This window comes from Gigantopelta aegis, chromosome 9 (genome assembly GCF_016097555.1).
Source record: "Gigantopelta aegis isolate Gae_Host chromosome 9, Gae_host_genome, whole genome shotgun sequence".
In the NCBI taxonomy this organism is placed as follows: Eukaryota; Metazoa; Mollusca; class Gastropoda; order Neomphalida; family Peltospiridae; genus Gigantopelta; species Gigantopelta aegis.
This window is the reverse complement of record NC_054707.1, coordinates 54,727,776-54,739,796: the sequence shown is the minus strand read 5'-3', so window position 1 is coordinate 54,739,796 and position 12,021 is coordinate 54,727,776. Positions and strand designations below refer to the sequence as shown.

General features: G+C 32.4%; 1 protein-coding gene across 2 annotated transcripts in view; it reads left to right on the top strand.

The window, feature by feature from the left end:
- LOC121380673 (elongation of very long chain fatty acids protein 4-like) overlaps positions 1 to 9,508 on the top strand; it is a 29,003-nt gene extending 19,495 nt beyond the window's left edge. The window contains exons 7-8 of one of the 2 annotated variants that reach the window (XM_041509608.1): positions 3,333 to 3,494; positions 5,154 to 9,508. In XM_041509608.1, coding sequence (XP_041365542.1) covers positions 3,333 to 3,494; positions 5,154 to 5,222 — 231 coding nt within the window. In that variant the 3' untranslated portion in view covers positions 5,223 to 9,508. Of the gene's footprint in view, positions 1 to 3,129; positions 3,295 to 3,332; positions 3,495 to 5,153 lie in introns of both variants that reach the window. The other variant, XM_041509607.1, reaches the window with a different exon arrangement.
- The last annotated feature ends 2,513 nt before the right edge of the window (positions 9,509 to 12,021 follow it).

Genomic DNA, 12,021 nt, shown 5'->3' with positions numbered 1-12,021 from the left:
GTCGGTCTGCTCTGCATTATTATTTAAGGACATGTAGAGGGTTTCTTCTCTAAGACCAAATGTGTGACATCAATAGCCGATAATTATTAATAAATCAATGTGCTCTAGTGGTGTCATTAAAAAAAACCCCTTCTATTTAAGGATTGTCTGTTATTTAATTTAAGTCATCGGGGTACGTTCACACATAAGTTTGTGGATGAAAAGAAATAACAGACAATCCTTATAGTTAAATTTGAAATATACTTATTAATAATAATAATAAAAATGCCAAATTTATTTAGATTTTGTTTTTGTTAAACGATAACGCTCAGTAATAAAAAGTACCAATATAAAGTGACGTCATAACATGGTGACTTTGTTGCTATGGCTGGACCAATGGGATGGCTTTACATTGTAATGACTATAACAGAAATTTAATTATATCTGTCACGAGCCAGCCCAATTTTGTGTCCAGGTGGTCTTTTGTAGTACATGGTAATTCCTTTACGCTTTAATAGTGCATTATTATAGTTGCAAGTGACATTTTCATTTTTGTTTTCTTTTCTCTCCTTTTTTAAAAAGCATATATTTGTGATAAATAACTAAAATTTAATTTATCCCACATAAAACCTGTGCCTAATTAACACTGGATTATCAATGTGCTGCCATTTGACAGTAGTGGTGGCTTCATTAAGAGTTCTGGATTAAAAAAAATAAAATTCACCCTCAAAGAACTATAAGTGAATATCTGTGTATATGATAACTGACATCATGCACATGACTTATAGGTCACCCTCTAAAGATTTTTAAATACAATTACATCTTTTCGTCATGCTAGTAAATGAAATGTTTTAGTTATAATAATTTTTAATGAACATGTTCAAGATACAGGACAAATTCTGGTAATAAATAATTCTGACCATTGTGCAACTTCGATATAGCACCTTCAAGCAGCATGGAGATTTTTGCAAACATTTCCTGGAACAGCCATAACTAGTATGTTACTTTATTAGTAAGTGTTAAAAGCAGAGATGTGTCCATGCTGAATGGTACCTAGCATGGCTACCAGGACTAATTTGGGACTGTTATTTCTACTTTTTATAAAAAATTAATGTTTTTTAGGAGGGTTTTTTGGCATTAAATTGTGGTTGCGCATTCAGGAGTTGGGAGGTATTGACAGACTGTTTTAGACAACCGGTGTCAGACAAACCACCATAGTCAGTTGAGCTTCAAGGAACCTGAATTTTGTAGAGGGAATGATTTTCCACAATCATAGAATAGAAAATTTTGGGGTTTTGCATAAAAAACCCCAGTTCAAATAACCCATTTTAGTTTAGAGTAAAATTAGACTGAGCAAGCGATGGACAAATGAAACGATTGTTTGCACAGTTTTCACAGACCTGAAGAAAGTATGATTTTTCCATTTCCAATTTTGACTAATTCCATTTTTCAAAAGTTTCCTATTAGTATTATGCAGTAATTGTACTATGACAAATTAATGGATATACAAACTGTTTACAAATGATAAATGTTGTCAAATGAATGTGCCTTGTGAGTCAGTTAAAATTAATTGAATGACCATAAATAGAACATCATCAAAATAATTTTACTGTGTATTTCTACTTGGCACATTTTTATATAACATGTTAAGATTTTTATAGCTATGGCAATGGTAAGCACAATGTAATCAGTTCTAAAATATACAACACCAATCGGGGAACATTTCGTTTTCAAAATCTTGATTAGCAATATTTGTCTTAAGTTAAAAATTGATTAGCAACTACTGTTTAATGTTTTAAAATTGTGTAGCAATCTCTAAACTTGTATAGCGATCTCTAAAACTTGTGTAGTGATTTGTGACGCGATACTGAACAGTATGTTCCCTGCTTGTAGTTATTTATTTCATAATACAGTTTATGTTCAGAATGATGCTTAAGCCAGAATATGAAATGTTATACATTTAAAAACATACTGTCTATATAGAAATACAGTGGCAGATTCACAAAATCCATTTGGGGTGGGTGGGGGGGGGGGGGGTACATTGACATATGGCCTTCGTGTTCCTGAAGCAATTCCTCAGATTCTCCCTATGTGAAAAAATTAAAACATAAAATAAAAATATAACTATCGCAAAATTTAGAGGGTCCCTCGTAGATCCGTCACTGAAATATGCTGAAATTGGAAATCCAGTTCTTGGAGGCCTGTGTCTAGCTGTGTTAGTTTATTAATTTGAAATTAATTACTAAAATTAGTGTTGTTGTTTTAAATATAATGATTGTTTGTTTTCATGGTGTATGGTGTTTGTTACGTTTGTGTGATCTGTGACAAGTTTGCTAGCTGCATCCACACATTTTATTTCAAGTGCTGTTCATTTTTAGTGCATCTTATTTTTTGCCATTTGTTTTGTTTTGGATTGTTATTTTTCTGTGGGTTTTAAAGAAGACATTAAGTTGTTTTTAAAATGGAGTTTCCCATCACTTGCATGTAGTTTAGTAATTATTAATTTATTTACTAGAAACTCTGAAAAACCCTCTTCCAATCTTAACAAATATCTTGGTGAATTTTCGTTTACTTAAAATATATTTCCTGAATAATATATAGTATATGTAAAATTTGTCTCTATGGTGGATATCTATATGTTGCACATATTAGTAAATAATTTCGAAGTAATCAGAATATTAATTTATTTGTAATTCATGATTACTCCGTAAAAGTATTTTTTCAGTAATAAAATTGTGTATGAAAATAAAATATGTATTACACGGCATATGATATGAATACATGTATAAAGTTATCACAAATTTTAAATAACAATTTAAAACTTATGAATTTTCATTGCTAGAATTATTGATTTTTAGTCATGTAATAGAGCCCAATTTTATTCAAATTAACCTGTACAATATTTGAACTAAAAAAGAAGAATAATTAATGAAATGTTTTTCAATTTCAAACAACTTTCAGAATATAATTATAACTATTTGCTTAAACTTGTTCCGTGCTTTAATTTCGTAGAAGATGTTAAAACTTGGATGTTGTGATATACCTGTAACCATCTTACTAGATTTTACCTGAGTGAGCCTCATTATTTTATTTTTTTCGATAAGTTACCCCCCGTATTCCTAAGTGGCTTTTTTCTGCTCTTGCTTTTAGACTCAGTTCTTTCTGGGGATGGTATACACCACACAAACCCTGCTCACTGGTTGTGATTTCCCGATATGGATGCAGCTAGCAGCACTTGTTTATGGCATTACAATCATTGCTTTATTCATCAACTTTTATGTGCAAGCGTACTTGAAGAAAAAGACTCACCCCAAGGTAATTTGATCTCTTGTAAATTGTTGTTGTAATTTTAGATTCAGTTCATGGCAGGCATTATTCATGCGGCCCAATCTCTTGTTTTTGGATGTGATTTCCCAGCGTGGATGCACTGGGCTCTAATTATATATGCTGCTACGATATTGCTGCTGTTTCTCAACTTCTACTTCCATGCCTATATCAAAGCTCAACAAAAGAAGGTAACATCTTTTTCTTTTTTTATGTTTGTGTTTTCAAGGAATGATGATCATCAAGTAAATGTATTTGTGTTTAAACACTGTCTGGGATCGTCACTGGATATCGTTACTGTCGTAATGACCAATTTTGATCACAACTAGAGAAAATAAGTATAATTATTAACAAATTTTTTATTATTAATGACTCACTTATCATTATTCAAATTCATAGAAGTGCATACGACTTTAACATTGTAGAATATATTTCACATAATAATACATTTCTTTCATTAAATATTTAAATTGTGACTACCAGTATGGTGACTTGCTAAACCAGTTATTTTTACAATCTCGAACAAGGGTAAAATGCTCGCCTGATGCACGGTTGGTCTAGGATTGATCCCTGTCGGTGGGTTCATTGAGCTGTTTCTCATTCCAGCCAGTGCACCATGACTGGTATATCAAAGGCCATGGTATGTTCTATGCTGTCTGTGAGATGGTGTATATAAAATAAATCCTTTCTACTAATGGAAAAATGTAGTGGGTGTCATCTCAGACTACATGTATTTGTCAAAATTGCCAAATATTAGCCGATGATTAATAAATCAATGTGCTCTAGTGATATCATTAAACAAAACAAACTATAACTTTTTAATCTCAAACAATATTTAAATTGTTTACTCATAAACTGTTTGGTGTATTTGTTTGCCAAAAGTCTAAAATATAGATCTGTAATTGCTTAATTATCGATTATAACTTTAAATTATATGTTAAAACAATTTATTACACACCCTTTGGTGAGAACATCATTCGTTATTTTTTATAACACATACTTGTTAATACATATACGTGTGATAACATTTTAAAGACATACAACTGGCTGCTACTAGGTGATGACCAGGTCACCAATGCCATACCATCCAATGAAAAAAAAGAATGGTCGAATTGATCACTCTGTGACGTATAAGATATTGACTTGTCTGTGATGCACAAGTTAACTATAAGCGCAAAGCCGTAATTAAGTTTTCGTTAGAAAAAGCATTTAAATTTATTTTAAAACCGTTTTTTTTTTCTTTTTCAGGATATGTATCCAAGTTGCTTTCACTCGTTAGATACATTTTAACACAACTCGTAAATGGTATCTTAACAGCCACTTATGTAGTATTCTCTATTTAATTACTGTAACTCAGTCATGGTATTTAAGATATGTAGAAGGATGTATAGTCATGGCTGTAACGGTATCCAGTGTCTGTCCTAGACAGTGTTAAAAAGAGTGAGATTTTAATGAATTTTGTTTATTGAATATAAGTGAATGACATCATTTTGTTAAATGACATTATATTCCCTGGTCTTACTTATGCATATTTTTGTATATTCAAACAACTTCTTTGAATATGTTGTAAAGAATTGTCTCTTTTTTCTTTCTTTTTTTAAATGCACATTATAATAAATAAAATATTAGGTTTTGTCTGATATCAGTTTAACTGAAAGTGGATTTTCAGATCTGAGTTAACAAAAATTCAGTAGAATAAAAATAATAAAAAAAATAATTGTAATAATAAAAAGTTTAATTTATTTAAAACTTATAGAGTACATTTTGCTATGAGAAATATATATTTTTTGTTTTATCTATTGCCATAATTCCTGTGTTGAATTAATATTATTAATTTTTATTTTTAACAGAATAAGAAAATGACAAATGGTGCCTGTGTCCAAAATGGAGTTGTACATGAAGTCAAGAAAGACAAGTAACAAGCATTCTGATTAGCCGACTGGACATATCAAAGACTTACACTGTTAAACAAATTTATATCATCACATAAAACTGGTACCTGAAATATCAAAATATAACTTCCTTTTAATTTTTAAAACAACATGTGGTTAATTATAAAAAAACCCACGGTAACAGAATATTAGATATTTAAGCTTAGTATAACATTTACATTTTGTTTCATGGTAACTCATGTTCAGATAGTCTCATAGAAGATTCTGTTCAGTTACATAAATGACAGTAAAATCTTTTTATCAGTCTATAATTTGATTTTGAAAACCCAAAGAAATATTTGTAAACTTTTGGTGTTAAAAGATGTCATCAGATGTTATTCAAATGGCATTATGTAGTTTAAATAGTATTAAGTAATTCTTGAAACAAAATTTTAACATACAAAATTTCTTTCTTTTTCTGTTTCTGTTGCCACTGATTCTGTGAAAACCAAAACAGTTTTGCTCAATTCTGCTTTGTTTAAGAGAGAGTGTTTCACAATAACACAAATTCATTTAGTCTGTACATATTCTTGTGTTATGTGTGTCTGTTAACTAATGCAACATTAGTCCAAATTTCCAGTTATAGTACTTTATACAAGTTTTAATTGTATTTAAAATTAATGTTTATGCATTCACAAATGCAATATTGTGTGCATATGATTGAAAAAGCAATACAAAGAGAAATGAAATGTTAACAGCATGTCCATATGTACACAGAAGCAGACCCATTGAAGTAATATTTTAATTGAGGGGAATGGGGGAAAGATGAGGATGGAGTTTTACATTGCTAGTTTCTATACAGTAATAAAGTGTTATGTTGTAAACACATCAGAGCTTACAATTCTTCCCTTACTGATAGAAGTAAATATGGAACCACAACATATGTCACAGTTTAGTGAGACCATCACCAATTTAAAAAAAAATTAGCCAGTCTAATTTGGCTGCTGACAGGGCAAGGCCCGGGTTTTAAAATATAATTTCTTTACATGACAAATTTAAAATCTTAAAACAATATATCATCAATCTTGGCAAGCCATCATGGAATAAATCAAATAACCCATGTGAATAATTGTGTTGTTTTATGTATATACAACATGTATTTATAAATTAATTAATATATATTTGTTTTAAATTGTAACTCAAATCTGACATTACCAATTTGTTAAAAAAAATGGTTCTAATCAGTATTAGAGGGGAGAACAAAAAACAGTCTTAACACAATGCAAGCTATTACAGCTTAAGGAGTATTATATTCTCTGCTTCACACAAGGGTTTTTGTTTTTTGTATTCACGCACTGTACAATACCTGCTAAGATTTATCATCTATCAGTCACTTATGTCACTATCAAGTATGTCCGATGTATATGGGTAGTATTATATTATTAATTCGAACTGTTTAACATTTGTCTTGACGCAATCACAACATACATACACATGCTTGATCAGAAAGCAGAGGAATATATGTTTAGGAAACACCCAGCACATGTTAAATTATGGTTGTTAGACGTCTAACATAATTATATATCAATGCAATGTATCGATAAACTTGCACAGAAAACGCTAATAAAATCATGTCATTGGAAAGCAGGCCTTATATATATACCTTAAGCAAAAGTGTTTTACTTGAAATGCTGCAAGGCAAAGCAGTGACTTTGCCTTCTTACCCTACGCTCCACTGAAATAAAGTTTACTGTAGCCAGTCCTCAGATACATGTATGTATGTAGATTATTGTTTTTAATATTATTAAAATATGGTTAATTTAAGGAATATTTTATTAGCCAAAGACATTTTGTTATAGCCTCTTTGTATACAAGTTAGCAGTTGGCTAAATTGGCATTAATTAGTTAGTTAGTATAATCCCATTTACAAGGATGTGCAAACCACCCATGAGTGAAAGATTGCTTTCAAATGTTTATTTTTATACATATTAATTTTCTAGCTGAGTCATACTAATACCAATATTTATTGGGTAGATTGATATGATGACCTTAGAACCATTGAAACCTCGGTGGAATCCATTGTTACTTTAATTTACAAACTCCACCTAACCTCAGTGAGGTGATCTCGATTAATGCAGTCATACCTCTTAAAACTGCTTGTACTGGAAAATGTGTTTGCAAATTCATGTTTTTCAGACAGTTCTTCCTACATTCATGTTGTTTCATTTCTGAAGATAGGTAATTCGGGTTCACGATTTCCAAGCTTTAAATTTCAAATAAAAAGTATGTGCAGCTCTATAATAAAATGGTCAATTAAGTGCATAACTTAGCCCTAAGATCGCTTCATGGAATGGGACCAAGGCATGCACATTATGGAGGCAAGCATGAACATTTGCTTGCCGTACCTGGTAAAAAGTGTATATTAAAACATAAATATTTTATCATAAAGAAGTCATGTTTGATGTGGATTTGCATTTTGATGCCATTTTTGTTAACATGTTTTTGGTTTTTGTTTTAATGTTGGCAATAACTGTCAGTAAATAAAACGTGGAAAAAATGTCATATCATTATTAATAATTTTTAATATTTTGCATTTAGTGGAGCTTGATACTTAATACTCTTATTGTTTTCATTCTGTTGCATAATATTTGTTTTTAAAACACTTAATGCTGATTTATTCATTTGTGTTCCATTTTTATATAATTATATATAAACTATTATCTTGTAATTGTGTTTTTCATGTCAAATGCAATTTTGTTTTTATCAACAAATTATTTAAAAAATTGTTTACAATTGCATAATGTATAGAATATGAACAATCTTGTTATTTTGTGTACTTAGTGTTTATATTTAATACTGAACATGCAGTTTACTATAGTGTATCTCAGTGTAAAATACATGACAAAAAAACCCAAGAAAACAAAAAGAGAAAAAAATATGTTGACTAAAGGTCAACTCGTTACAAATATAGGAAAAACAAATGTAAAAGGCACAAAAAGAAACAAGTAATTATATAAAGTTTATTCAGGACAGAAACAATGAAAATTTAAATCACATATACAGTATGTGTATATGACATGTTTGTTAATTAACATGTAAACACATATACGGTATGTGTATAGGACATGTTTGTTAATTAACATGTAATCACATATACGGTAAGTGTATAGGACATGTTTGTTCATTAACATGTAATCACATATACAGTAATCACATATACTGTAAGTGTATAGGACATGTTTGTTCATTAACATGTAATCACATATACTGTAATCACATATACTGTAAGTGTATAGGACATGTTTGTTAATTAACATGTAATCACATATACGGTATGTGTATAGGACATGTTTGTTAATTAACATGTAATCACATATACGGTATGTGTATAGGGACATGTTTGTTAATCAACATGTAATCACATATACGGTATGTGTATAGGACATGTTTGTTAATCAACATGTAATCACATATACGGTAAGTGTATAGGACATGTTTGTTAATCAACATGTAATCACATATACGGTATGTCTATATGACATGTTTGTTAATTAACCTGTTTAATAGTTACCCTTACAATATTATATGTATCTGAAGTGATGCATCCCACTTGGAATTGATAGTCCCATTGCACCTTTCCGTGGCACCAGCCTGGATGTTCTTGTGCTGCTGTATTGTATGCAACCCATCATACCTTTTAATTTGTTCTGGGTTATTAGTTTTTTAAAAACAAGACAGTCAAATAGTATTTGGCACTTCCAAAAGACATCTACTGTATATTGACAGTAAACTGTCTGTTATTTCTTGAAAATACTTCATCATCCCACCCTCACCCCAAAACACCCAGCAAAACCAAAAGAAAAGCACTCACTACTGTACTGGGTAATGATGCATAGTCTGGGTTATAGTCTGGGTTGAAATATTGCAAACTTGGTAAAATATTCAGCAAAACTGATTTGTTTTTGTATTTTCTTCTTGTTCATTTTCAATTGTTAAGTTGTGCTTGGTTTTTATTTCTTTTTTTTACCATTCTTAATCCTATGTTCCTGTGATATTTACTGCCAATTACTTAACTTTTGATATATTTTTTTATTCATGGCTATTGCTAATATGCTTATGTGTAAGTGCAAATTTAGAGTAGTGTAACAGTGTGGTACCTTTTATTAACCTTAGTTTAGTTCACTTATTTCATGTATTTATAACATTTGTACATAGCAATTTAAAAATATTTATAGAACAAAGAGTGAATGTTTCGATCTTTGAGTGATTATTGTTATGCAATTTCTAATAAATATTTTGTTCAGACATGCCACAAAATAAAAAATTTGGCATGATACATTTGTTTTCGTTGTTATAATGCAATATTAGTACAAACTTGTTTTATGAAACAGCCACCTGGGTTAAGAGGCCACATTTTCTCTCAAATCATTACAATATGGTAAACTGACCTGTATAAAAGGCCACTTTGTTTACTCCCTTTGATGGCTGCTTAGCACAGGTTTGACTGTATTATGAAAAACGTTTGTTTTGTTTAATGACACCACTGGAGCACATCAATTAATTAATTGGCTATTGGATGTCCAACATTTGATAATTCTGGCTCATAGTCATTGGAGGAAACCTGATACATAGTGCCCAACGCAGAAAGGGATCTTTTATATGCACTTTCCCACAGACAGGAAAACACATACCATGGCCTTTGTCCAGTTGTGGTGCACTGGATGGAACGAGAAAAAACCCAATCAGTTGAATGGATCCACTCTGGTGGTTCGATCCTGCAACGCGAGCACTCAACCGACAGCTAAATCCTGCCCCCCCTCCCCCCCCCCATATTATGAATACATGATGAACATGAGAAGAAACCTTTTCATCAATATATTACTAGAAAGGAAAAGTACTTTCTCAGTAGCTTATAGTAATCACTATCAATAATAATCGTCACAAGGGTTGATGTAGGTCAGTAGCAGAGCACTCTAGTCATCATCACACAAGGGTTGATGTAGATCAGTCCTCGTCACACAAGGGTTCATGTAGGTCCGTCCTCACCACACGGGTTGATGTAGGTCCGTCCTCACCACACAAGGGTTGATGTAGGTCCGTCATCACATGAGGGTTGATGTAGGTCAGTCATCATCACAAGGGTTGATGTAGGTCAGTCATCATCACACGGGTTGATGTAGGTCCGTCATCACACAAGGGTTCATGTAGGTCAGTCCTCATCACAAGGGTTCATGTAGGTCAGTCCTCATCACACAATGATTGATGTAGGTCAGTCATCATCACACAAGGGTTCAAGTAGATCAGTCCTCATGACAAGGGTTGATGTAGGTCAGTCATCACATGAGGGTTGATGTAGGTCAGTCATCATCACACAAGGGTTGATGTAGGTCTGAGTCATCATCACACAAGGGTTGATATAGGTCACAAGAACTTGAGTCTTCACACAAGGGTTCATGTAGATCAGTATCGGAGAAATAGTCATCACACAAGGGTTGATGCAGGTCAGTATCAGAGAACTGGACTCGTCACACAAGGGTTCATGTAGGTCAGTATCAGAGTGATCAACTCGGAGGTGCAGTGCATTTTATGTTAATTTACCTTGAACTCTGGACCAGTTCCCCCACAACTAGGTATATAAAAAGTTGTGGTTGGCATCAGCCTTTCTATGAAAAAGTAAATAAAAGATCCCTTTCTGTTTTTTGGTAGCCTGTGTGGCAGCAGTGGGTTTCATCATAACCATTGCCAAAGTTTAAAAAGTGCTGAGATGTCATAAAGCAAATATTCCTTTCCATTATCTTACCAGAAGACTGGAAAAGAACCAGAGTATAGTGCTGTCGTCATTAAGGAAAGAATTTTGTAAAATTATTAACTGCAGCCCTTTAATTCAGAGAACAGCACATACCACAACCTTTAATTTATTGAACATGGAACACTAGTTGGAATACACTGGGGAAATCAGTAAGGTTACTGATGGGTAGATTCTTCCCTGAATCTTGTACTCTACTATTCTGAGTTAACCTCACCAGATTTTAATGGAAGCTATTTGCCAATACTGAAGGAATAATTAAGATGCAAGTGACTGGGTAGAATTAAAATCCTGAATTTTGTGGGGGGAAAATAGAAAATATTCATCTCTTAATAGAACACTAGATAAAATGGAGTGGGAAAAAACAGTCTGTGTTTACCTCATTCGGCTATTTGGTCATTCTAACATTCTACAGAGGAAACCAGCTACATTTTTCCCCCCATCAGCAGCAAGGGATCTTTTATATGCACTTTCCCTCAGAGGGGACTGCACATATGGAGTAATGGTTGTCACAGAATAAATCCCAGTCCGAAAATGGGTCCACAAAGGTGGTAAGAAAGACACGCATCTGGCATAAAGTTGATAGTACTAAATAGTTCATGACAAAAGGTCACATGGATGTAAAACTGCACAGACTCCACTACAATTTGTATTAATATGCGTACCTTCAAAAACATAACACTGCATCTCCATTGCAGCACACAGTAATAACGCAAATACTATAACCATCGATGTCATTCTTGCTTTACGGGGGGCTAAAAAAAAAAAAAAAGTACCCTACATAAAAAAAAAAAAAAATGTTTTCTTCAATGACACCACTACAGTACATCGATTTAGTAATCATTGGCTACTGGATGTCAAACATTTGGTAATTCTGACAGTCTTCAGAGGTAACCTGCTACATTTTCCCCAATTAACAGCAGTGAATCTTTTATATGCACTTTCCCACTGACAGGACAGCACATACCACAGCCTTTGATATAGCAGTCGTGGGGCACTGGCTGGGTTGGGAAAACCCTATCAGAGAATGCATCCACTTAG